The 26,073-nt window shown below is 40.2% G+C and overlaps 1 protein-coding gene across 2 annotated transcripts in view; it reads left to right on the top strand.

Moving 5' to 3' along the window:
• The window catches only part of cicb (capicua transcriptional repressor b), a 43,489-nt gene extending 17,916 nt beyond the window's left edge, over nucleotides 1-25,573 (top strand). The window contains exons 1-20 of one of the 2 annotated variants that reach the window (XM_079626657.1): nucleotides 2,417-4,949; nucleotides 5,636-5,785; nucleotides 6,079-6,235; nucleotides 7,230-7,338; nucleotides 7,695-7,877; nucleotides 7,984-8,116; nucleotides 10,170-10,357; nucleotides 10,432-10,564; nucleotides 10,721-10,818; nucleotides 13,623-14,475; nucleotides 16,006-16,145; nucleotides 16,241-16,401; nucleotides 16,593-16,774; nucleotides 17,310-17,777; nucleotides 18,179-18,489; nucleotides 18,974-19,128; nucleotides 20,441-20,592; nucleotides 20,709-20,843; nucleotides 20,940-21,065; nucleotides 23,581-25,573. In XM_079626657.1, coding sequence (XP_079482783.1) covers nucleotides 4,898-4,949; nucleotides 5,636-5,785; nucleotides 6,079-6,235; nucleotides 7,230-7,338; nucleotides 7,695-7,877; nucleotides 7,984-8,116; nucleotides 10,170-10,357; nucleotides 10,432-10,564; nucleotides 10,721-10,818; nucleotides 13,623-14,475; nucleotides 16,006-16,145; nucleotides 16,241-16,401; nucleotides 16,593-16,774; nucleotides 17,310-17,777; nucleotides 18,179-18,489; nucleotides 18,974-19,128; nucleotides 20,441-20,592; nucleotides 20,709-20,843; nucleotides 20,940-21,065; nucleotides 23,581-23,867 — 4,173 coding nt within the window. In that variant the 5' untranslated portion in view covers nucleotides 2,417-4,897 and the 3' untranslated portion in view covers nucleotides 23,868-25,573. Of the gene's footprint in view, nucleotides 1-2,416; nucleotides 4,950-5,635; nucleotides 5,786-6,078; nucleotides 6,236-7,229; nucleotides 7,339-7,694; nucleotides 7,878-7,983; nucleotides 8,117-10,169; nucleotides 10,358-10,431; nucleotides 10,565-10,720; nucleotides 10,819-13,622; nucleotides 14,476-16,005; nucleotides 16,146-16,240; nucleotides 16,402-16,592; nucleotides 16,775-17,309; nucleotides 17,778-18,178; nucleotides 18,490-18,973; nucleotides 19,129-20,440; nucleotides 20,593-20,708; nucleotides 20,844-20,939; nucleotides 21,066-23,580 lie in introns of those variants that run through there. The other variant, XM_079626656.1, reaches the window with a different exon arrangement.
• The last annotated feature ends 500 nt before the right edge of the window (nucleotides 25,574-26,073 follow it).

The following is a 26,073-nucleotide window of genomic DNA, read 5'->3' as shown; positions in this document are numbered from 1 at the left end:
AGCGTGACTGTTTGTGAGGGGACTGCCTGACACTGGGCACATGGCCAAAACCCCTCTGACCCATACAAACAAACCAGTCAGTGAACTCAGCGCACACACATAGACCCACACACCGGCCCGCTCACACTAGGCGCCGTGAGCATGCCCCTGTCATGCTGCCTGAGAGTTGTATACACTGATAATAGTGTTTTTTTTACAGTCACCTTACCACTATCAGCCAACTCAGTGGTCAATGTCCTGATGGCAGTAAGCGTGGTCACAAGTTTATTCTCTGACCTATATTACTGCACTCAACCAAAACAAAGTTCGCTGTGCTTTAGTATATGTACAATATATAGTAAAAGATGGGGAAACACGATGGCATGTGAATCCATCGGAATTATTCTCTCTTTCTTCATTTGGCTTTGTTTTTTGCTGGTCTTTTTAACATTTGTGACGTTTGTACAGCTGTATGGTCTCCAAGAAAACATATGGTACCCAATGACAAATCTTATTTGTGTTCTTTTAACTAGCCAATAAAGACCAAAACCATACTCTTGCCCTCACTTTTCACTCCTGAGAAGTGTACTGCAGACAGGTGTACGGTTCACATGAGCAAGAGCAATTACTGAATATAACCTGATTTACAGTCAATCAGCACAATTGCGAGTGTGAGGTTGCTATTATACAATAGTTTTATACACAATAAATAATACCAACGCCATGAACATAAACCAGCAGAGTGATAAAAACTATGTAACATCCCAGTGCTGCTATACTAAATATCACTCTTGGCAATCAGCTCAACCAATCAGATTCGAGGGCCGTAGCTAACTGTTGAATAGGGTCCCTTTTCACAGACTGTGATGACATAAAATCCTGCAAAGTTTTATTTATATATTAAATGTATGTACATTTATAACACTTAACACTATTTATATACTTTCTATTATATTGCCTTTGCATCAATTTATAATAAACTAGTTAACGCTGCTCATGTAACGGTGTTTCTAATGCAGCGGCTGTGGGAGTGACGGTAAAATTGACGTCTTTCTCTCTTCTGACTGCGGTTATCAATCTCTCTCTATTTTTTTCCTCTTTTTGAAAGTTGTGAAAACACTATTGTGGAGTTTTTCTTCTGCTATTTGAGCAGATGGAAACACAAAAAATATATATCTAATGTAGTCTCTCATTCACTGTTATAGAAGTTTACCCAACTATGATGACTTCTGCTTCTGAGAAACAAGGAAATGTGAAAAGGGTCCATTGTGAACTAAAGTGTTGAAAATTGCAGTGTAGAAAATGTGCAAATTGTGAGTTTACTGTGTGAGCAAAGAGATCAGTTTGCATTTGTTGGCAATGCTTGTGCCTTATTTTGACAATTCATATTGACTGGAGTTGATGTGGCTTTAGTGTGAGGGGAAGTTGACGTTCAGTTTCCTCAAGTTATTTTTGCATTAGTTACACAAACATTAGTGTATGTATATTTTTTTGTAAAAAACGTTATTTCGACGCCAAATTTATGTTAAATGTATTGCAATTACTTAAATTGTAATTCGTTTCATTTACTTTATGTGGATAAATAAAATATAAGCTTGTCTGTTTTAAAAGTAAAGGGATAGTAGGCTACACCCAAAAAACGAAAATTTTGTCATCATTTACTCACCCTCATGTTGTTCCAAACCTGTATGAATTTCTTTCTTCTGCTGAACAGAAAAAAAGATATTTTAAAGAATATCAGTAACAAAACACAGTTGATAGATCCCATTGACTTCTATATATGGAAAAAAATACAATGGAAGTCAATGGGGACCAGAAACCATTTGGTTATCCCCATTCTTAAAAAATATCTTCTTTTGTGTTCAGCAGAATAAATAAATTCATACAGGTTCGGAACAACTTGAGGGTGAGTAAATGATGACAGAATTTTCATTTTTGGGTGAACTATCCCTTTAAATAGATCTAATATTTTAGTGTGATTATGGCGCCCTCTTCTTTGAAATGACCACAAATAATAGTATTACATTTAAACTACTGTTATGAAGGGAGAGAGTTTGTCCAGGCTATATGAGGATTTGTTGTCACACATGCCTTATAAAATTGTCCTAAAATAATGCATTCGTTAACCCATAATAAACAAATCCCCGAATATGTATAGTTCCTGTTGTGACATGCTGTGCCTCTTTGCCAGTTAAGAGTACCGCGGCAGCTTCAACGTCACCGTGGGACCAAATATCACTAGAACCCACGTAAAGTCATGCCCCAGATTCTTTCGCGTGTTAATTATTTATTAGCTCGTTTTCAGCCGCGTCCAGTGAGACGACGAAAGGCAAAGCAGATTTGCATATGACTGACATTCCAACGCACGCTTCCACCAATCAGCGTGTCGGATTGTCTTACGATAGGTTGCGTCGTAGACCAATCTTAGATAGCATTCGAAGAGTAAAAGGCGGGTCACGGGCTGGGCGAGGTTGACACACACGCTGGTAGAACGAAAGAGGGCAGTCTACTATACCACAGGAGGAAGAGGGAGGGAAAGAGAAAGAAAGAACGGGTTTGCGAAATGAGAGAGAGAGAAATCGAGGGAAGAGTCGTGGCCAACTGAGTGATGTTATGAGACAACGGCTTCTTTACTACGAGCACCTACAGAGCGAGCAGAGAGGAGCGCGTGAGCCGCCGCGGGTCGCCTCGGATCGGAAAGTGACCCTGATGCAGGAGAACCGCACTGGACTTTAGGGGCTGTTCTTCTTACTATTAAAATCCGTCATTTCATCACAACAGCACTGCGCCGGATCATCTCTGACCAGCTTTTCTGTTTTGTATTTCCCCGCCGTTGTCCGTAGCGGGTTAGAGCACGGCGGAGTTTGGCCGTTTCGCGCAGTCATATGTTAGTGGATTTCTTACTAGTTTCACGAGTGTGTCAGAGCCGAAGGCGAGGAGTTTACTGCACGATTAGCTCTTTGGATGAGACTTATTGGGGCCGGGGTGTGTGCGAGGGAGGGGGTGTCGGAGCGGGCATTTAACAAGAGAAGTCGCTGCAACTAGAATTCAGTTTAAGGGAAACGTGCTTCGTTTTTAATGCTGATTCAGATTGAACTTGATCAAAATAAACCCTCCAAAGGAAAAGTGTAAGATTAAGGAAAGCAAGACAAAACGATGCTTTCCGCGTTAAGGATTAGAGGATCAGCGTGCGGTTGTACAATCTACAGGGGTTTCATTTTCTTTGACAATATGAGATGCTGCTATTATTATTCTGGATATAGTCAAAAGTGGAATTTTTTGGCGAACTAGTATTTATAGCAAAGTGTAGACAATTTAAGTGGCACGAGGACTAGTTCAAAATTCGGAATACAAAAGATTTTGAGTGTATCACGAACAGTAATTACAACGAACAGCTACAGTGCTACTACAGTGTAACTAATGATTGTTGGTCAGGTGTTGCTTGCCTATTTCTCTGGCTTTAGTTTCTCACTGCCGGACACGGTCGTTTCTTCCCTTTTTTAAATCTGAGTGTTTTGTGTAGTGCTACAGTTTTGCGCCGTGACATGAGGACAGGTTCTGTTGTAGCGGCCGGCGGTGCGGATGCGATACCAGGGGCGTTCCCGAGGGGACGGACTCATCTGGAACTGAGCTGCTGAAACCAGGTCCGGATCTCCCACATGCAGCCCCTAAACCAAAGTGGCAGCACAGAATGAGTCCGGTTACTTGTATGCTATGCAGGATGTAATTATGCGTTTGTCAATCAGATATTAGTCGGGAAACCAGGCTATGTACGCCAAACTGATGAATTTGGATCAGATTTGAAACAGGATGTGGATCTGATAAAGTGCACTGACAGCCAGGGAGAATAATAGTGGCCACGTGAAAAAGACAGATGTGTATTATGGCCTTTTATTATTAAGCATTTGATACGTATCACTTCCCTGCCTGAAGGATATTATCTTTCGTTAATCTTTTTAAATAGAAAATCGCTTCCGTTGTGTGTCGCAACCCAAAGAATAAATTACACTCGTACTGCGGGTGTAGTAGCACCATGACCATGCTAACCTGCTAATTTGGCAGATTTGGGCTTCCCATTTTCGCGACGATTTACTAAGATAACCGTGTTCACGTTTTAGGCATTGGTTATTTAATGCCTGTATTGCTATTTTATTTTTATAAATGTAATTTGTTGCCAAATTAATTATTAATCGTGATCTTGTACATGTATATCCCCTGGGCTGAGGTGAGCTCAGGTCGCGGACTGTTGCACTACTCGAGCGCGAGGATGACCGAGAGGCCTACTTAACCCCTTCATCCCCGCAGCTATCCGTCAATGTAAACAAGCTCGGACAAGGAGGGGGCAAACAGGACCAAAAATAAACTACATCATCCAAATAAACCAAACCCCGTTTCCGCATTTCGAACCGAAGCAGTCTATATAATAGTAACTGTTTACACGAAAGTGTTTTAACGCCAAGATCGTCATTTGTTATCATCTGCGCGTGCCTGGAGGTGGAACGCCGCTTTACTCTCTTCTGTGCGGCACCTGATAGCACGCTGTCATCATTTTTACTCGAATATGATCTGGTGTCTGAGCTAATAAATCTGAGAAAATAGAGGGACGCGACCATGAACTAAAGATTAGTGTGGCTACACAACGGCATGTCATAACAAGAACATTTGGTACCAACATGAAACTCCAGTAGACGGATGCTGGCAGCATCGATTATGGCCGCGTATTTTCATCGCTGGACTCAACATCACCTGTCTGGGAAAAGCATCATGTGGATACTTCATTTTTAGTCACAAGGACTTGTTTTTACCTTGTATCAGATGCACGTTTGAAACAGTACTCATATTTAATATTACATGTTTGTGAAGTTTTTCCTTTAAAAAACAAACAAACAAAAAAACATTTCAAGCCTCTAACTCAACCATGTTTTCATCGGAAAGCCCGCAGTATCTTCGCCAAGGACTCAGCATGTTTGGTCAGTCATTATTACTCAACGTGTCTGAATTTTCTTTCCCTTATAGGAGACAAATAAACTGTTTTGCAGACGAAATTAAGTATTCGTAAATCGTGGCATTGTAGTTGTAACGGCATCACGACACAAACTATTCTGTTCCTGCCTGATTCATATTATTTTGAAGTGATTATTTGGCGCCAAATACTGCTTTTTTCCATATCATTCGGAAACAATATGTCCATGCACTTACTGTATTCATGACAGTCAGACTTTTTTGTAATGTATGACACTCGTGAAACAAAATTATACTGAAGCTACATTAGTTTACTCTTATAATATTTAAATCTGTATGATAGCTCGGTTTAACAACATGATAGCTTTCATAAATAATATTACTTGTTAGCCTGCATCTTAAATCATTTGAGATATTTTGGTCTGTTATCCTTGCTCTTCCTCTTTCATTTTGATGGCTTTTGTAAAATTACTAATGGTTTAGATATTATGGAGAGGGACACTGAAATGTGTACATATCATCAACATCATAAATAAATATTGAGACATTTTTATATTTCAAGCAGCTAATGGTACAATATTTATTATATACATCTTCATTTATGTGGCTTGTCAGGCTTTGATTTAGCGGTTGATCTGGTTTATTACTTTGTGTTAATACTGGATGAATAATGCTCTGTTATTTTCTCCTGTAGTGTGGACTAATGTTGAGCCCAGATCGGTTCCAGTGTTTCCTTGGCATTCATTGGTCCCTTTCCTGGCACCCACCCAATCAGATCCATCGGCACAACCTGGTGAGGGCCAACAAACTGTCAGTCATCCGCAGACAGCTTCTCTGAAGAAAGGTAATTTACTTTGTACAGCCATTGTTTGATTCCAAAATTAGCTTGTTATCACCTTTGAGATTATAAAAAAAATGTTGTGGTTGATATTAAAAACATTTGGAAGCATATTCCCTGGGATAGTCCGGATTCTGTTATTTGGTATTTGGCCTCCCCTGTCACATCTGCAGTGACTCAATGTAACTCTAGCCTCTGTAATTTAGCCATTACCCAGTGCAACGATTGACCCCCGAGGTTGCTAGATTGGAGGGATTCATTAAAGATGCTGTAATGAATAACTCGTCTTTCACTTTCAGAGTCTCAAAGCGGGTCAGTGCTGAAGGAGATTATAGAGGGAGCACATAACCCTTCCTCACGCCCCACACCCTCCGCTGATGAACTACCCCCGGAGAGAGAGAAGGATGCGGAGCGAGAGAGACCTGACAGTGAAACAGAAAGTGACGTGGATGATCCGTGAGTGGTCTAGTGTGTGTTGTGTTCGAGATGCGTCATTCAGTTTGAATGTGTTTTGTTGCTGGTATTCCTTTTTGTGGAAAGAGCTGTATAATGGCACCACAAAGAAAGGGAGAACAAAAGCATTCCACTTTCTTCTGTGTCTATTAATGACAGCAGCATTTACATTAATGAACTGTCATCTGAATACACTTCTCTCACTTGTTTTTCCCTCTCCCTTATAATTCACATATAAAATTCTGCTCCCTGTGTAATCATCAAGTCATCTGGTACAGTTCCTGCTAAATGCGCTTTACCCGTTACGCTTATTGTATTATCTTTGCATTAAGGTGTTATTGACATTTGTGAAGCATCCATCTCTTTAATATTGTACACTGGATATTACAGATGTGCTCTATGCAGCTCTGTGCGGTCTTGGCGGTGGGCTGCAAAGCAGTAGCTCATTGACACTGTGCATTGCAGTTTTCAGTAATTGGCTCGGTGCTTTCTGCTGTATTGTTTCACGGCACAGTGAAGGGCCCTGAGGGTTGCAAAAGTGAAATTGGAGAATCTTTTGAGCCTGTTTTGGTCCACAGTAGCTATACGCTCGTGACAGTGTAATAATTATCAGTTAACTAATACCAAAATACTTGTATAATAGAAAAATCCATCTTAAAAATCATGTGCATGCAAGTAAAAACACATTATCCTAATATCTCAGCAATTAATAAAATAACTCTGATGATGATGGTGGGATCTCCTGCTTGTTTAAAATAGGCCTCTGGGATCAAATGCTTCTTTTGTAGTGATGCTTGTAATGTGAGGAAAAATATTCCTTGTTGTAAGCAAGAAATTGAGATTGGTTCAGAGTGAGCGGTTTACATGTTTAGTAGAGGTAGATGGGGAAATATATCAGTATAGTATTATACTGGGATAATCAACGCATACTGTTGGGTCCCCCACTGATTCTCCTCCTCTGTTAACATTTAATATTAACTGGGATTTTTGTGTCCAGGTTTTTCCCCGGTGTTCTTCCTGATCCGCCAATTTCTGCGTCTCCTGGAAAGCGTAGATCTCAGTCCCTCAGTGCACTGCCCAAAGATGACAAAACCAGTCCTGGCAAGGTAAACATTTACACATGTACACTATCATTTAAAAGTTTGGGGACGCTAAGACTTTTTAATGTGGTTGTGTTTTAATATATTTTAAAATGTAAATTATTCATATTTAGCAGCAATTACTCCAGTCTTCAGTGTATATTTGTATACAATATACTGTAAAAATTCTTAGATTAAAAGGAAGTTCAAAACAACAGGATTTATATGAAATAGTAATCTTTTGTAACAATGTGTAAGTCTTGACAATGTACTGACACTTTTGATCAGTTTAATAAACTTTTGAACGATAGTATATGCTTGCACAGTCTCACTCTCTTGCACAGACACATTCACTCATTCCTTCTTACTCTTTCACTTTACAGAGGGAGAAAGACCATATCCGGAGACCCATGAACGCGTTCATGATCTTTAGCAAGCGGCATCGTGCACTGGTTCATCAGAGACACCCAAACCAGGACAACCGTACTGTCAGCAAGATACTTGGAGAGTGGTGGTATGCCTTGGGACCCAAAGAAAAACAAAAATACCACGACCTGGCATTTCAGGTTACTTGAACTGTCTTACATTTGCAGATATGCATGTTTAGACACCTAAATAACCCCCATTAAGTCAATCCAGCACTTTGTAAATGTTTCTGTCATGCATTCACAGGTGAAGGAGGCACATTTTAAGGCACATCCTGACTGGAAATGGTGTAATAAGGACAGAAAGAAATCCAGCAGCGATGGACGTGGTGTTCCAGGGGGCAAAGACATCCGCGAGAGGAGCATGTCAGAAACCACAGGTGGGGAACAGGATGAGCAGTGTAGCTGTCACTGTGCACTGTGTTAATGTGAATGATTGTTTAATAACTGATGCAGTTACTTTTAAAGTAATTGTGATCTAATTGGTTCAATATTTTATAAGCCTTTTTGATAGCTGAAAGGATTTAGAATTTTAATTGTATATTGCTTCAGGGCTCAACAATAAGGATTTTATTAATTACTTGGCTGAGTTTTTGCTTTTTTTGCGATTATACAAAGATAGCTGCAAAATATATATTTATAATCAATATTTCTAAGAATCTCAAAGACAGCAATACATTGGGTGGAAAATGATGGCATACTTGGCAAAACATTAGTTTAGTTTTGTAGATTAGTCATTCTTCAAGCTAGATAATTTGACATTTTTTAAAAGTGTTTGCAAGTTTTCAAGGCATAAAATGTATATGATCAAGAAATGTTAGATATAGTGCTGACCGATTAGGGCAAGTTTGGTCTCCGTCCCCGCCCCAACCTCGAGTAAGTTTTACTTCTGGAACAGTCGGGTTCCAGAAGTAAAAATCCCATTCATTTTTTTAAAAGGGGAATTGGTTTTTAACAATAACCTACTGTGAGCTATGAGGTTGTAAATCAATGGTAAATACTTTTGTTGAAGCCATCAGCCCACAGCTTATTTTTTTTTAATACTGAAAAACTACACTAGCCACGATTGTGCCAAGAAATCTGCACCAATCTGGATTGTGTAGAAGAGCTCTGGCTAAGGGCAATCGCCCACTCCCATGAAGCACTGCGAATGGCGAAACAGAGTCAGTCTCCCCACGTTCTCAAACTAATTCATTATGTGTGTATATATGCATTTTTTGCATTAAACTTTACATTTTGTTTTTACAGTCACAAAACACTGTAATTTTCTCATAATATACATTGCACATTATCTAATTTCTCAGACTCTAAAACGACTCGTCCAAAGATTCAGTCTCTTTAAATCCCTCCTTTCCGCGAGCCTGCTCTGCTCTGATTGTTGTGATTGGTCTATCGCTTACAGCGCGTGTCAGAAACTAAATGGCCATTACAATATAACAAATGTTCACACTGTAAAGACAGTAATGATGACACTGATTTTACCATATCAATTTGAGGCGCAGGAGCAATGATGAAAATCTAGTTGTTCAACCCAAACCTCCATCGCAAGGACGAATTCAGCTGGACGTTTCTCAGTGATACACTACTCAGTTTGTTGTACATTATGAGATGTTGCAACTGTAATTCCTCTACATCATCATTAACAAGTGTATGTCCGTCAACAAACCGTTGAGTATATTTCTAATTTATTGCACATGTGGGAACTGTATTCTTAACAGTATCAGTAACAGTGCATACGTTAGCCGAGCACTAACGTGAATTACTGATGTAACATTAAAGTTTGTAAAACAAATCTGGCTCCATCCTTTATTATTACTCAAAGTAGTAATAATAACAGACAATCTGCATTAACTGACACAGTTTTAGGTAACAGTGGCCCACAGCTGATTAGCAGAAGTATTTCAGTAAGACATAAATAATGTGGGTTAGCCGGAGACCTACACAATATAAAACCCAAAAACTACCAATTACTAACTACGTGTTAACCTCGCGGAGATTTGAGAAACAATATGTCAAAAGGTTATACTGCCGTTGTATCTCTGTGGTAATTTTAACTACTGACTCTTCACATCCTCATCCTTTGGAAGTGTTTACAAAGAGAATATGCTTCTGTAGCGCATAAAACAGCGTCTTCTTGAGATGCACAAAACACCAACAAGCTGCAGTGTTTGAGGGCGGCCAGTGAAGACCATAGCTGGGAATTATGCAAATTTGTTACATTGTTACGTATGCAGGTCAATGAAGTGAGACTGGAATTACTAATCGATTATTTATTTTGGGAGACACTAACTTTATGTATCGTGCTCTTTGATCTTTAAAACTTTGTAGACCTTTTACATTGAAAAGGGGGAAAAAGGGATGGGCACTTGTGGCCTGTTGTTTATTTTTTCCATTGTGAATGCACAAAATATATATTCAATTCTTCTATTTCAGAACCTCCGTCTGTTTCAATGGGGATGGAGCTTAAAGGTGTGGGGTCTGGCATGGTGAGCGTGTCAGAGCGAGGCGGAGGTGAAGGACATGGTCAATTGCCCCGTCCTCGTGCCTTCTCGCAGAGCGCCATGCACAATCTGGAGAGGAGCGAGAGAGGCAATCCACAGGCACTCGCTGAGCTCGCACAGGTATTAGATGCCCACTTGCGCAAGTGACACATTTTCAGAGATTCATGCTCAAATAACTCTTCCTGTATTTTTAGATGTGTGGCGATGGTGGTCAGGTTGCAAGGCGGGGTGCTCTCTCTCAGCAACAGAGGGGGGTAAGTGAGGACATGACAAGCGATGACGAGCGTATGGTCATCTGTGAAGAAGAGGGGGATGATGACGTCATTGGTGAGTCAGACTTAATTTTTCTGGGACACTTCCTCTGGTCCTTGATTCCATAAGGGTCTTAAAAATACATTATTATGTGAAGATGTACATTTCTTTTTGTGATTATTTATTAGCAATTGCGTCATTCTTTTGTAACCGTTATTGTGTCTTATTCAGAGGACTCATATCCGGGTAGCTCTATTGACCTGAAGTGTAAGGAGAGGGTGACAGACAGTGACAGTGAAAATGGATCTGGAGATGAAGGAGAACGCAAGGTACCATCTCACATATGTTATAGCTGTCTGTGATAATTCACAATGATGTCCTTAAAGGGATAATTCACACAAAAATTAACATTCTGTCATCTTTTACTTGCCCTCATGTTGCTCCGGAAAACAATTTAGGGTAAAACTGCTTGTCCAAATAGTCCAAAGGGAACTGATTTGCTGAAATCAAAACAGGGATGTGATGTAATAGGTGAGCACTTGCGCATTATTTCCACCCACTACCAAAGAAACCGGCAGTGGCTTCTGCTTGTTCTTAAAGGCTGAATAATTCCAAAATGAACTTTGGAATTTGACAAAAAAATACAACAAAGAATATAATTTACATTTAGCACATCAATTCTGCGTGGTAAGACTCACTCTCTCTTTGCGTGTGTGTGTGTGAGAAACACAGAGTGGTCTCGGCTGATCAACGGCACCTTCACACTACAGTTTAATGTGCATTGAATACGCTGCCATTAAGATCAATTGCATTAGCGCGCTTTAAAAATATATTTGTGCTAAACTTATACTTAGCCTCTAACTCAGCAACTGGCGAGTGAAATCTAACAATTTATTAGCCAATTGGCTAATGATAGGCATTATTTAGTCGCCTAGTAGGAAAATTTAGTCACATATGTGAGTGATTTACTTGGGTTGTAGAGGGTTGCAGTGGAATTGGCGTTTTGTGCCGCTTTATAAAGGCAGAGCACCAACCGGTATTCACACACTTGAACGCCGTTGCAATGGCTTTTTTCTGTGTGTTTTTTCTGCCAACCTCCTGCACCCCCCTGTAGTGCCTGTGTGCCCCTACTCCTCACCGGAAATGAGATTTAGTAGCTACTGCTCTCAGAGTTCAATGTCAGTGAACAAAGACTGAAATTATGGTCTTTTTCTTACACAAATCTATCGAATGGCTACCAAATAGATTGCGGATCGGGCTGATTTTTTCTGTCCAAGCCCAGCCCGTGTCCGACAGAGCAGTAACCGAACCCGACCCGAGCCCGACAGGCATAAAGATATTTATGTCCGAGACCGACAGTTAAAATCCCATTTTTTTTTATTATTTTTTATTATACTAATGACAATTGTACGTTTGTTTGTGTGGAAAGCCCGCTTTTATTAAGCAACTGTAGGAAGGCATTCGGAAATGTCAACAGGATGAGCACATCAGCACACACAGAGCAACAAGCACACTTAACACGGGCGCGCATGCATGTGTTTCGTTGTCACGGCTACATAAACAAATTTCCGCACACAGGAAGACAGATGTTATGGTAATATTTTACATGTATTTTAATCACAAAAATGAACGTTTGCATCAAGTGAAAGCATCAGGCACATTGGCTACCTACATAATAAGCTGTTTTAAATGTAAAATGTTCAATGCCTTATCGCGCTGATGTGACCGAGCCCGACCCGAACATAATTTCTAAATATCTGTCCGAACCCGGCCCGGCCCGTACCCAACGTCAAGCTCGGGTCGGGTATCGATCCTCTACTACCAAAGACTTTGGTAGCAAACTCATGTGGACTGTGTTGTTTCCTTGGGGTTTGTCAATATACATCACTATCCACTTGTGAGTGTGTATGGAAAAGAGAAGCATTCGTACTAAAGGCCTGTTCACACCAACACAAATGTTTGGCATGAAAATTCAGTTCACCTTTGATTTTCAAACCAATGCATAAAAACGGTTGATGGGCTTAATGAAATGCAAAATCACTGTCTTACAGTAGGGGTCGCTGACCCCAGAATATGCATTTAAAGCCAGTGTTTGTAAACTTTTTGAATTGGATGATTAGGGTAAATTTTACTTTTGTCATTAGGGTAATGTAAATATCTCATGTAGCTTCTAAAGGTTAGTGATAAAAAGATCTTCAAACAAAATGAATAAAGAAAATGTACAACCCACATTCTTAATGCATCGTGTTGCCATCTTGAGCATCAGTGAATGTTTTCACCTTCACTTAATAGTCTCTCAGTTGTCCACAGAGTAGGAAGATGGATCTTAAAACCATACTGTTAAAAAGGATTTAATTATGCAGAAGATACTAGAAAACCAAAGAATATAAGGAACCTGGAGGATTTTTCTGAAGAACAGTGCTCAGTTAAACTGCTCAGGACAAACAAGGTACTCATGAACAACTATCACAAAACATAAAAACAGTCGTTGATCATCCAGGTAACAACTCACAATATTAAAATTCAAGGGTATATAATTGTTTTTAACTGGTTCATTGTGTAAATTCAGTCATTATTTTGTCTTTTGGACTGTATGTCAACATCTGTGTTATGTGAAACTTATTCAGGACAGTACTAAGTAAAAACATGCAATTTTTATGATCCCTTTTATTTTGTTAAAATTATTAGCATCTTGCATATCAACCTCTGTAAAAGAAATTCAGCTGCGTTGACTATGCAGATGTTGGCGTTGGTCTGAACAGACGGATTAACAGCCGTTCATTCAAATTAAAATGTTTATCACACTGAATTGTTGCACCAAACATTTCTCTTGGTTGTGAACAGGCCTTAAATACGTGAGTAAATAATTACAGCGTTTTGGTGAACTATCCCTTTAAGATGAATATAGTCCCGCAAAATAGTGTGATATGTAGAAAGCTTTTCTTTCTGTTAGAACTAGAAAATTGCTTGTAGTCCTTAAGCTTTTTTCTAAAGTTAATTATTAATGAAGTTTACAGAAGGCCATTACACAGTTTTTGTATTAACTGGTAAAAGATCTGTGTCATTTGCCTTTGGCAAGTTTATGTTCTTCCTTTTGCATACGTGCCACTTTTCTCTTATTCTTTTTCATCAGAGAGTTTTTGCTCCAGTGATTTGCTCCTCGTCTTACGGCCCCGGTCATGGTCGGAGCGTGTCCCTCTCCTCCTACCCCACTTCTAGACGCTTTAGCGAAACTTCCTCGAAAAGAAAACGAACAATGGAGGGAGGTGATGGAGAGCGAAGGGAAGGTGAAGGAGGTGTGTCCCAGTCCTCTGCAGGTCAGTCCATCCTGGTCAGTTCTGGCGGGGGAGTGTCGTCAGTACTAGGAGCGGTGAGAGTGGCGTCCACTGTGGTCACTAATGTGGTGCGTCCTGTGGTCAGCACGCCAGTGCCCATTGCCAGCAAGTCCCCACACGACAGGAAACCCGCTCCGCCCCAGGCACAGCTTTTCATTGGTCCTGGTGCCACAGGAAATGTGGCAACAGCTTCTGCTGGAGGGGGTGGATACTATTCCTCATCATCACCCAATCCTGTTAGTGCATCAGCAGGTCAAGGGGGGCTGGTGACCAATCTAGTTTTGGGAGGCACATTCCAGGCTCCGCCCGCTGTACAGCTTGTCACACCTCCTCCTCCACAAAACTCTGCCTCCCCGGCATCGTTTACTCATAGTAACGGTCCGCTGCCTCTGCCCGTGCTGCAGTCGCACATTCTCCCCTCTGCCTCATTAGCGCCCTCGTCAGGCCAAAAACCGATAACACAGGTCCAGTACATTCTCCCTACCCTCTCTGCCAACAATCCCAAGAGCCCTTCCCCTCACCAGGCCAGTCAGCCAACCAGTATCTTCACCCTACCCACAGCTCTGCCCACTCACGCCTCACTGGCCAACGGGAAGCAGTCGGGGTACGTCTCCAGTCCTGCTGTGGGAGTTGTTAGCCCAGGAGCCAGAGGTGAGGATACATACATTTAATAAAACAGAACTCGAATATGTGTTAAATACAGTGCCATATTAATAGAGTACTACAGGGGTCATCCCTGTAGTACTCTATTAATGTGGCACTGTATTTGTAGTTAAAACTCAGAAGGATAATTCGCCACTGGTTCCTTTGAGATTTTCCTATGGGGTTTTTCAATTTAGGAGTAAAATAAGGTACGTGGTAAACATAACTTGACGATACTTTTTGTGTTACTACGGACATATTGTTCTGCGATGTAAACTGCACACAATCACACCCCAAATATTCTTATCTAGTTACTTATTAAATACATGTTTAAAAAAAAAAAATCATAACAGATTCAAAATTCGCATGTTTGATATGGGTGTGTATAATTTACGATGTAAAGGAAAACATCCAAGTATTGTCAAGTTATGGTTACAACAGACCTTATTTTACTCATAAATGTAAAAACCCATCTTGAGGGAATCACTGGCAAATCATTCTCCGGGTTTTACGTCATCCTTGCAGCGCTCCCTACTTTTCCATTTAAAAACAATAGCCACGTTCACACATCATGAAACCTGTTAAATTGCAGTAAAATTCCCAGATTAGCTTTTTTTTATGTGAAAATGTGCTGCGACTTCTATTCTGTAGCAACTTATATAATGCCATTAACGTCAAGCACGCAAAATTAGTTGCTTTTCCATCGTCGGGTTGAACGGTTCAAAGAATGGCAAAGAGCGGTTATGGTTATATTTCCACTTCAGCACGGTTGCCTAACCGTGCTAGTAGAATGCTTGTCTGTTACCTGGCTACCAGTTTCACTGCAGCTGGCCAAATGCGCTAGTTGAGCAAAGTAAAATAAAAATATTATTTCAGTTAAAAGAAATACCTGATTATCCTCCATAACGCGGTTGCTATTTTAATCTCTTACAGTCTGTAAACTCTTCTTAAAATTTTTTTATTACTAAGGCAATGACTGATGCATTTGTATTTCATTCATAAGAGCTCTGTTATCAGCCCCACAGTGGAAAATTAAACCTGCATGGAATAGAACGGTTTAGCAATGAGAACGGTTTGGCCCGGCAGTGGAAAAGCGGCTAAAAAATACACATACACACACACAAATACGAGCGAAAAACAAATCAGTTTTAGCATAGGTGCCAATAGTGTCGCTGGAACTACATACTTCACCTTTAAAGAAATAAATAAGTCTAAAGGAGCTAATCGTGGGCACATAGCCAGTTGGCCTGAGCTGGAGGAGAACATTTACAGAACAGCGCGCAGCGGCTGGGCCAGTGTTGACAAACTAATTAGTGAATAACATTCAAGGCTCATATACAAGCTGAGCGTGAGCATGTGCGGTTGGAAAAGTCTGTCTGTGTGCGTATCATGCTGATGATTAAATTTACGTATACAAGTACAAGTGTTGGCTTTGGATTTTACAGGTACTGTTCTCCGTAGTTTTGTGCTATGCCAGATAAGACAGTCTGTGCAAGACCCAATTATTTTAAACACTCTGTTCTCCCCCCCCTCCTGCAGTGCAAACACAGTCACCAGTCTTGCAGGGCAAGATGCTGGTTCCCATGGCAACAGTGAGGGCTGCTCCTGCCCCCTCTCACCAGTTTCCCCTGGTCGCCCCTCCTCTTCCTGTTCAGAATGGAGCACAGGCAGGAAGCAAGGTGAGATCTCAAATGGGAAATTCTTAAATAACCAATTTACACTGAATAGTATACCTGTATTAATCAGCATGTTTTCCTGTTTCCTTTCTGTCTAGATTATTCAGATTGCTCCGATGCCTGTCGTCCAGTCGCAACTCCCCTCCACGGGACCAGCGCAACCTGGGAGCCCATTTTCTGTTACTATGGGAACCGCTACAGTGGTCGCCCCAGGCTCTACCCCGTCTCAGACCGTGCTGCTACCGCCCCCACCAACAAGGTAGATCGCACACTCTCACAGGCATACTTATACTCACCTAGCCGCATACGCACAAACATCTCCCCCACTCTTATTTTAACAACTCCTACACTCCTGAAGTGCTGCAGCACTCGAGAATAACCCTGCCTTGCTGCTCTCTCTATAAAAGCTGTCTAATCTGGTTTCTGTGAATGTTACTTTTTCTCCCACAGAATCACTTATGTACAGTCCACTCCTGGGGTTTCTTCTCCTTTGCCATTAGTTTCCACCACAACAGGCTCCTCTTCTCAGACAGCTCCAGCAACTCCTGGATCTACTTATGTGCAATCACCCTTGGCGACCTTTGCAGCGATCGCTCACCCGGGACAAACCTTGGTGCAGCCACTGATTGCAGGTCAGTTGACTTATAATTAATAGAATTTAAAAAATAAATACATTTATTATGTATTTAAATGTCTTAGTGTCACATGATCCTTCAAATATCCTTCAAAAATGATATATTATTATTATTATAAATGTTGAAAACAGGTTTTCTGCTTAATTTTTGTGTGGAAACCGTGATGCACCTTTTCAGGATTATATGCTGAATAGAAAGTTCAAAAGAACAGCATTTATTTGAAATAAATCTTTTGTAACACTACTCTTTACTGTCACTTTTGATACATTTTAATGCATTCTTGCTAAAAAAAAGTTGAGCAAGCTTTGCAAATAATGAAACAATTTCCCCCACACTTTATGGACTTAATTTCAGTATTTTACTTTTTCAAACAAATCATCAATCAAATGATTGCAAAAATACACAAGAAGGGCCTGATCAGTGCTATAATAATAATAAAAAAACAACATTACAATTATTTGTGTTGTCTTTTTTGTGTTCATTTGCATATTGAACGTTTGTAAAGTGTATTGTCTGTCTTCTGTTTCCCCAGGTCAGCCGTCACTGCTGGCCCCAGCCCAGTCTCCCAGCGCCCCTCACGCTCCTGCCATCACCGCCATCTACACCCCTACAAATGTGACTTTGGCAACTGGGGTGGTGTCTATGGCGACTGTGTCTCCAAGTGTGGTGTACACAGTGTCCAGTTCTTCTGGCCTATCTTCACACATCCTTCCTAAACACACAATGTCAAATTCCATGACCTCTGTAACCTTGGATAGGCAGGGGAACATATCTGCACATTCTGAGAGACAGTTGCACCAGGAGAGAACACTGGACCGGCAGCACACCGACAGTCAGGTCTACACGCAGTTGTCTGAGAGACAGACAGAGAAGCTCTCTCTCTTACAGCCTGACAAACAGTTCCAGGTCCCGAGTAAGGGCAGTAGCAGCTCAGTTGCGCCTCCACAGGGCACTTCAATGCCACTGCAGCCTGGAAGCCCTGCTCAACCCTCTCATTCTGGTATGACAGACTTTAAAGAGGCCATAGTATACCATTTTACAAAGTCTTGATTTTGTTTTTTAGGTGTACTAGAATAGTTTTTCAAGCTTTAATGTTCAAAAAACACCTTATGTTTCACATATTTTACATTGTTGTTGCAGTCTGTCTGTATTACTCTGTATAGTTGCTGTCTCTATGAAGACCCTCCTTCAAAAAAAGGGCTTACTGATATAGAGAATAACTCTCTTGTGCTTTGTAACTTTGCAGACCTTTTTCATGCTCAAACAGCAACTCACTAAAGAAAAAAAAGCATTATAGGTCCTCTTTAACATCATAAACCCCATCTGTTTTCATGGTGGGGATGCGGCCCAGTGGCGATTACTTTTAAGACTACACACAGTCCCTCTTTTCTCTTTCAACAGGCAGTGCTCCGGGGACTCCCAAACTGATTACAGCAAGGCCTCCTCAGAAAGTGAAAGCCACAGTTGCCAACATCCCAGTGGGCAGTTATGATGGAGGAGGGAGAGGCAAAGAACGAGACAAGGAGAGGGACAGGGAGAAAGAGAGAGAGCGAGAGAAAGACAAAGAGAGTGGTAGTCGGTTCTCATTTGAGATGGACAAGGCTTCTGAGATGAGCTCTCCAGCAACCCTTCCACCAGAGGAGGGGTCCACAGACTCTGTAGCGGAAAGTGGTACACATAGTGGGCGTGGCAAAGAAGCAAACGCTAAGGAGGTTAGGATCTTTAACTTGACGGTCAACTACACGATAAACTGAATGATTAATAGTAGTTATATTATTTATCACATCAAAATATTCCCCCAGTTTCACAGACAAGGCTTAAGCCTAGTCCCAGACTAAAATGCATGTTTGAGCTGGTTTAACTGAAAGCAACTTGCACTGACATATCTTAAAATATGGCAGTGCCATTGTTTTGTCTCAAGATTCACACCAGTAATGTTTTTTTCTAGGGCACGTTTATAAAAAGCTACTACCGGTAATTGAACCAAGGCCTAATCCTGGCTTACTCTAAGCCCTGTCTGTGAAACCGGGCCATTAGCTTTTAAATATCAGATATTACTAGGTGCAGTAGGCAAAATAAACAAGTGTGTATGTGTGTGTATATATATATATATATATATATATATATATATATATATATATATATATATTTATTGTTTTTATGATAACGCTAATTCTGTTTTTTTACTCTACTCAGGCTGAATGGAAGGACTCCCACCCTTCTTCTCCGTTGCCTCCTCCCTCTGGGTCAGATCCTGCCCCACCTCAGTCTCATGGTGATAAAGATGCACCACCTAAAAAAGTCAAGGCCCGCCCCCCACCACTTAAACGACCATTTGATTCTGTTGACAAGTATGTTTTTCTGAAATGTTTTTTTTCTTGTTTTTCTTGAGACTGCTGTGATTTAATTTCAAGCTTAATGTATCTCTAGTCATCATATGTTTGTACTAATTTCTCAAAAATCTTAAGGTGCAGTCATATTGATAAACTGTCTTAGACAACAAAGTCCATTGTCCAATGAAGTCACTTTCAAACCAAGCAGCTTTCTGTTGGTCAACGTGGTAAATTTGTGTGACCAACTTGAACCCGATGTGAAATCTGCGTGTAGAATTTTCTTGAGAGGGCGAAAGATTTCAAGTCATGTGGATTTCCATTGAAATTACTGGATTTCATGAGAAGTTGCTGAACAGCGCAGTATTTCCCACAGGATTTTGTGAGACTGTGCCGGGTGGACCTCAGTCCCTCTAGGAGGGTCTAAAATTTTAAAAGTTCAAAATTAAGAACTCCAACCCATGTTCAGTGTGCAAATTGAAAAATTTTGATGAATTGACCTGCACCTGAACTGTAAAGGTGAATCAAACCTCTTTTTAGTTGTGATATAGTGTCTCAGTCTATATTACATTCACACTGGTGTTTTAGGAAGCCAAACAAATAGAATATAACAATAATAATATTTTTATACTAATATTATTAATATTCCTATGACAGTAATGTAACCATGTATTGTAAAGTTAAAATAAATGACACTTTTGTGCTAATTCCTACACTTTTTGTAGAAAAAAAGCTTTTATTTTGACGGAAACTGCAGTTGAGATGCAAAAAACACCGGATCATGAGCTGATGGCGTGAGAAAAGTGAGCACTTCACTTTGAAACACTCAGCGCAAACAGACTATATACCTTTATTCAATCGCAGTCTTTTGCGATTTGGTAAGGGCACAAAACCATATTCCACTTTTGATTTTGGTTTGTTTGGCAGATACTTTGCCGAAGCAATGGCATAAAACAACATTAGAGACATTTTATGTTATTACGAGAAGTTGAAATATTTTCGGATCATTATGAAACTGTGGTTCATTATTAAACAATTATGAAACAAATTATTCTAAAAGTTTTAGTGCAAAAACTGTGTTCAGAAATGACAAACTTCAGAATTTCTTAGTGATTCTTGGTACGTTTTGTACAAAGGCGTTCACGCAAAAGTGTCATAAATTAGCTTGTTTGATTGGTGACTTGGAAATATTGCAGAAATCATAAATATTATATATAAAAATGTATTAGTTGCATTCCTATTTATATCCAGGTTTACATGAAAAAAAAACAGACTTTTGGACCCCAGTGCATGTGCAGATTGTTCAGAATCTTGTGACTGGTCATGTGCGCAGGGTCCTGTCAGAGGTGTACTTTGAAGAGCGCTTCGCAGAGCTGCCAGAGTTCCGTCCAGAGGAGGTGCTGCCCTCTCCAACCCTGCAGAGTCTGGCCACCTCCCCACGAGCCATACTGGGCAGCTACCGCAGGAAGAGGAAAAACTCCACCGGTGAGAGTAACTTTCAGACGAGTTATTGAGTTGTACGAGTTATCCTGGGCCAGCTCATTTCTTCTTGCATATCAAATAAAAAATCATCTAGCCCTCAATCCCACTTCTGTATGCAGACCTGGACTCGTCCACAGAAGATCCTATCTCTCCAAAAAGGAAAAGCCGCCGCAGATCTAGCTGCAGTTCAGAGCCCAGCACACCTAAAAGCGCTGCAAAGTGTGAGGGGGAAATTTTCACCTTTGATAGGCCAGGTAATACTCCACTACCCACAAAACCTTCATGATTCTGCAGCCTATGTTACACGGATTCAACTACATTATAATAACCCTTCTCTCTCTCTGGTATAGATGGAGAGGATGTACTGGGGGAGCTGGAGTTTGAAAAGGTGCCCTACTCCTCTCTCAGGCGAACTCTTGATCAGAGGAGAGCTCTTGTCATGCAGCTATTCCAGGAGCATGGCTTTTTCCCTTCAGGTAATGCACACACTTGTAGAGTCCTGTACCACCCACACAGCTCACAGACAGCACACACAAAGCTCATAAGTGCAATAAAATACAACACTAATCTGATGTTATGGAAATAACATCATTCGTTAGACCCACAGTTTTTATCCAGCGGGTCCCTGGACAGATACAATAAAAAATTGCAATCTTCTTTAAAAATGTAATGTATTAGTAAACGTATAAAAAAAAAATTCAGTTAAAAATATATTATGAATATCTCAGAATGTATTTAACTATTTCTTCTTTTCTTGGTTGAATAAGCATAATTATCCATAATTATCTATAAGCATAAATTTGCCCGATTAAAAAATCCACTAATTAATCACAGTATCGCACATTTTTCTATAATTAATGGCAATTTAATCGCACCTAACGAAGTGTTTTATATATTTTTATTAGGGCTGTCAAACGATTCAAATATTTAAACGCGATTAATCGCATTAATGTCATAGTTAACTCGCGATTAATCGCACATTTTTATCAATTCTAAATGTCTCTTGATTTCTTTTTGTCCCATTATTTTTTTCTCATTTTAATGCTCTTATCAACATGGAAAAGTGGATTGGCTTGCTTTGTGCAAATGTTTTTTTTTATTGAAAACAACATTGGCATATACTGTGTTCAATTCCACACTAACATTCTCACTTGGAGCAAATAATCTCTCACACAATGTAACACTGTCCATTAATAAAAGGGTGAAAGAAATACTGACGAGGTAACGTTATAGAAACGCATCAGCTGTGTGTGTGCTTGGCCATCAAGTTCAGACTACTGCGACTACGTGCTGCGATGATAGCTCAGTTCACAATGACAAAACACACAGATCACTTTGGTCTTGTCAATTGAACCATTTGGCAACTTTTTAAAAGTAAACTTTCCATTCAGAATCTTATTGGCACTTCGGCATCTCATTCATCCACTCAAAACGTAACGTTCAGACGAGAAGCGCCGCGTCGTGCAGCGCCTCGTATTTAAAATTCGAACACATTATTCTCTATGAGTGTACACACCGGCGGCGCCATTCAGCGTTTTTATTGCTGGCCATAAACTGAGAAAGTGTGCGTCCGATATGCTAGACGTGCTCAGTTGTCCTAGACGCGGCTCGGCGCTGCGCTTCTCGTTCACTCTTTGGCCGGTTCGCAAGCCCAAACAGGTGTGTGTGGCGTGCCTGTTGTTTTGTTTCTGGTCTAGCTAGATCCGGTGTGGTGTTGTAGTTTTAATAACGTTACTAGTTGTTGCAAAAGCATGTGAAAAAAACTACAAAGTTTGCTAGGCGTTAATCTCGCGATAAAAAAATTGACGCCGTTAAAATGGGTTTGCGTTAACGCCGTTAATAACGCGTTTAACGGACAGCCCTAATTTTTATAAAATCTTCTTTTTTCAATCATTCAATCTCCAAGTGAATGTAGAAACAATACAAAGACGGTATATTTTAAATATTTGATCTAACAGGTAGGAAATATACAGAAATTATCAAACACTGCACAGTTAAATATATATTTTTTGTTCTTTGATTAACATTAGTGACATCAGCAGGTTTATTAGGCTGCTGCTTTCACTTTTGAGACCCAGGTCTGATGCGCATCCTATTTTCATAACTCCTTATGTTCATTTAAGACTTTATTTAGCTCATTTAAGACCTTATGAGGATACTGAACCAAACGGGCATTTTGGCATAATTTTGTGTGCTTTTATCCGGTCCAGCACGAAAGAGTACTCAATGCGGCCGGCTCGCGCTGTCTAAAGCAGCTTTCTGTACGTGTGAGTCGTGTGTGTCTCACAGACAGGAAATTTAACAAACAGTTTTTTGGAAACTGTGGTGGGTGGACCTCAGTCCCTCTAGGGGGGTCCGGGGGCATACAAATCTGTGAGAGAACTTTCTCTGTGATGAAATGTAATAAAACATGAATCTCAACTGTTTGTGTTTGTGGCAGCTGAATAAATGCACTTAAACAACAGACGTGTCACAATAGAGAAAACATTCATTTGAATTTCACTGATTTACTAGTTTTCATAATGTAGTGTGTTCATTTATATGATAAATATAATCAATCAGGAGACAAGATGAGGTCAAATAAACCCGGTGTTTAATTCTAATTAAATGTAAAAAGAAATTTATGAAATGACAACTATCACGATTTAACAATTGTTGTAATTATATTTTTTGTATATTTAATATTGAATCATTTTCATTTGCCTCTGTCATTTTTCTCACCATCAAAGGTGGAAATCCATGAGTATGATTTCTCTTTTTTTCACAAAAGGGGAATTTTTAAATGCTGTGCTGATCTCACATTTCCATGCAGTTGCAAAAATCATTTATGTGAGAGACAGAACAAAACTTTGAGCTCTTCTTGATGTTGGCTGAGTCCGAGTTGGGCGTCCCTGGGATAGTCCAATAGTAGTTAACCTCTCCTTTTCCGATTCTGTCTCCATCTAATGCTGTCTTTCTCTCCCCGTTTCGCCCCTCTCTGTCGATCAACAGCTCAAGCTACTGCTGCGTTCCAGGCGCGATACGCTGATATCTTCCCCACTAAGGTGTGCTTACAGCTCAAGATCCGTGAGGTCCGGCAAAAGATCATGCAAACGGCAGCTCCGTCGGAATCGGCTGGCATTTCAGATCTTTCCTCGTTACCGGGACCTTCTGGGGTGGGGATCAGTGACATGGCTGTGGGGGGAGACCCTCAGGAAAGAGATGTGGAGCGAGAGAGCGAGCAGAACAGCCCGGAGGAGCCCAGAAACGCTGGCGATTCACAGGACTCCACCAGATGAGGTTGACGGGCAGACGGATGGATTGAAGACCAGATGTCTCCCCTCAACGTCTGCATGATCTACATTTGTTGTCTTGTCTCTGCTATGACCCCCTGCGAAGGGCATGGAGAGAAAAAGCAAGAGCAAAATTTTCATGTCTATGGAGAAGATGAGGGGAGACGCCTCAAAACACTTTGGGGTTTTGAAACTTTTCAGTATTTTACGTGACATTGAATTATGAAAACTTTACATATGACACACGCAGACACTTGCCTACATAAACACAGACACTCTTGAATTTACAGCATTATCCTTGTCATTAGGCTTCCTTTGGACTTTGAAACTAGTGGGCCTGTCCTATACGCCAGTGAAGTCACAGTGCTGCTGATGTCTCTAGAAAGGCGGGATGTATGAGGGCACCCAATCCATTTTCAGACTGAGTTTTGTTCATATGGCCTGATTGGCAGTAGTTTGGCCACAGGTGTTTTTTTTAATTGGTTCGTGGGTTACTGCAGGTCATTGTGAGGCGGGCCTCCATTGGCTGAGTTTAAGTGATAATGAAGACTTATTGGACTTTTTATTTTTGATATTTTGTGTTTTTATTTCCTCTGTGGTGTTAGTTTTGAAGACTTTTCACAGAGAGCTTTGTTAAGGCACTGAAAACCTTCGGAGAGGGACTCTGAACTGTGTGCTGCCATTTGGAAACCTTTCGTCCTATGATTGGCTTTAGTGGTTGTCAATCAAACTGGAGTCATTCCAAAGCCTCTGATTGGCTAGCCATGAAGGAAAAGGTCATGGAAGGGAAGTCAACAGGCACATTATTGCCATTGATTTATGTTTTTCCATATATTAAGAGATTCCACATATTTAAACATTTCTTTCCTTGCCTTTTTTATTCAACTTTTCATGAGCTGGTGAAGCACAGAGCAATGAGAATGTTGGGAATATATTCTTAAAAATTTACCATAAGAATTTTATTAACTTTTTAGAGAAGAAACTTGATTTTTCAACAAGTAATGCTACAGGTCATTGTTATAAAATTATCTCTCATTATTACTGTTCTTATTAATGCTTTGTTGTTCTTGTGGATCTGATCCTTATAACCTATATATACTGTATTCCTATTAATATACTCTTTCTTTAGCAGAAACAGAGGGATGAGTTCACCCTCTTCCCTCACTCCTAGAGGCACTTCCACTACCTTTTTAAAACATTTTTCTCTTTATCTTGGTATTCACAATGTTTTATTTCTTACCAGGAAGTAATTACATAGGCCTTTTGATGTAAGACACTCCAAACATATTTCTGATAGTTGTATACTTTTATTATTATTGCTGTTGTTATTATTAATTCCATTTGCCACTTACATTCCTCCCCTTCATTCCTCCTCCTGTCACTTTATCGTTCTTTTCTCAATCACTTTAAGGCTGTAAGGTGGGACTGGGAGGCCATCAACGGTGATCTTCTGCACGCTGGTCTTTGTTGTACATAAATGCCGTAAGAGTCCAAAGACTCTACCATCAGAATAAAGAGCAAAAGCATCATTGGAAGGAACAAAGCCAGTAACAGGAAATGAAATTGTAAAACAAAAGGATAAATAAAGAAATATGGTTATAAACTGTTATTGCGTTACCTTGATTTGCTGCTTTACATATCAAAGAAATACTTTATACTGATAAGTTCTACATTTTAACTGTATCTCTCAGTATACAAATAAACAGATGTTCAAATAAACCGCCTCTTCTCTGTTATATGCTACACACACACAAAAAAGAGTAAGTACTATTCACTGGACAGTGATTAGGTGATGTCTTACACGTGCATTTTTGTTTTATTTTTAGTAAAATGTCATAGCTGTTTTTGTGTGTGATTCTGGGATGACATCCATGTAAATGTTCTTTTTGGACTGGGGAAGAAGTTTTGAGTTTTGGAAGGCTCATAGTTCATCAAGCTATTACGGTAGATGCTTCACGAGATTTTTAAGAATAAAGGGATGATGGGTTGTGTCCATATGTAAATATGCTACATTGGGGGTATTTGGTGATGTACAGGTAATCAACCTACAAAGCCAATTACAGTATGGAGAGACTAATAGATTCCACGTAACATCAAAACAGATGAATATACCAACCCTCACATTGTTCCAAACCTGTATGACTTTCGTCTGTGGAAGACAAAGTTATTTTCAAAATGTGTCAGAGTTTATGTTCATTCAATGAAAGCCGGC

The sequence above is a fragment of the Phoxinus phoxinus genome, assembly GCF_949152265.1.
Source record: "Phoxinus phoxinus genome assembly, chromosome: 10".
Lineage (NCBI taxonomy): Eukaryota > Metazoa > Chordata > Actinopteri > Cypriniformes > Leuciscidae > Phoxinus > Phoxinus phoxinus.
The sequence above is the reverse complement of the archived record's forward strand: the minus strand, read 5'-3'. Positions and strand labels throughout refer to the sequence as shown.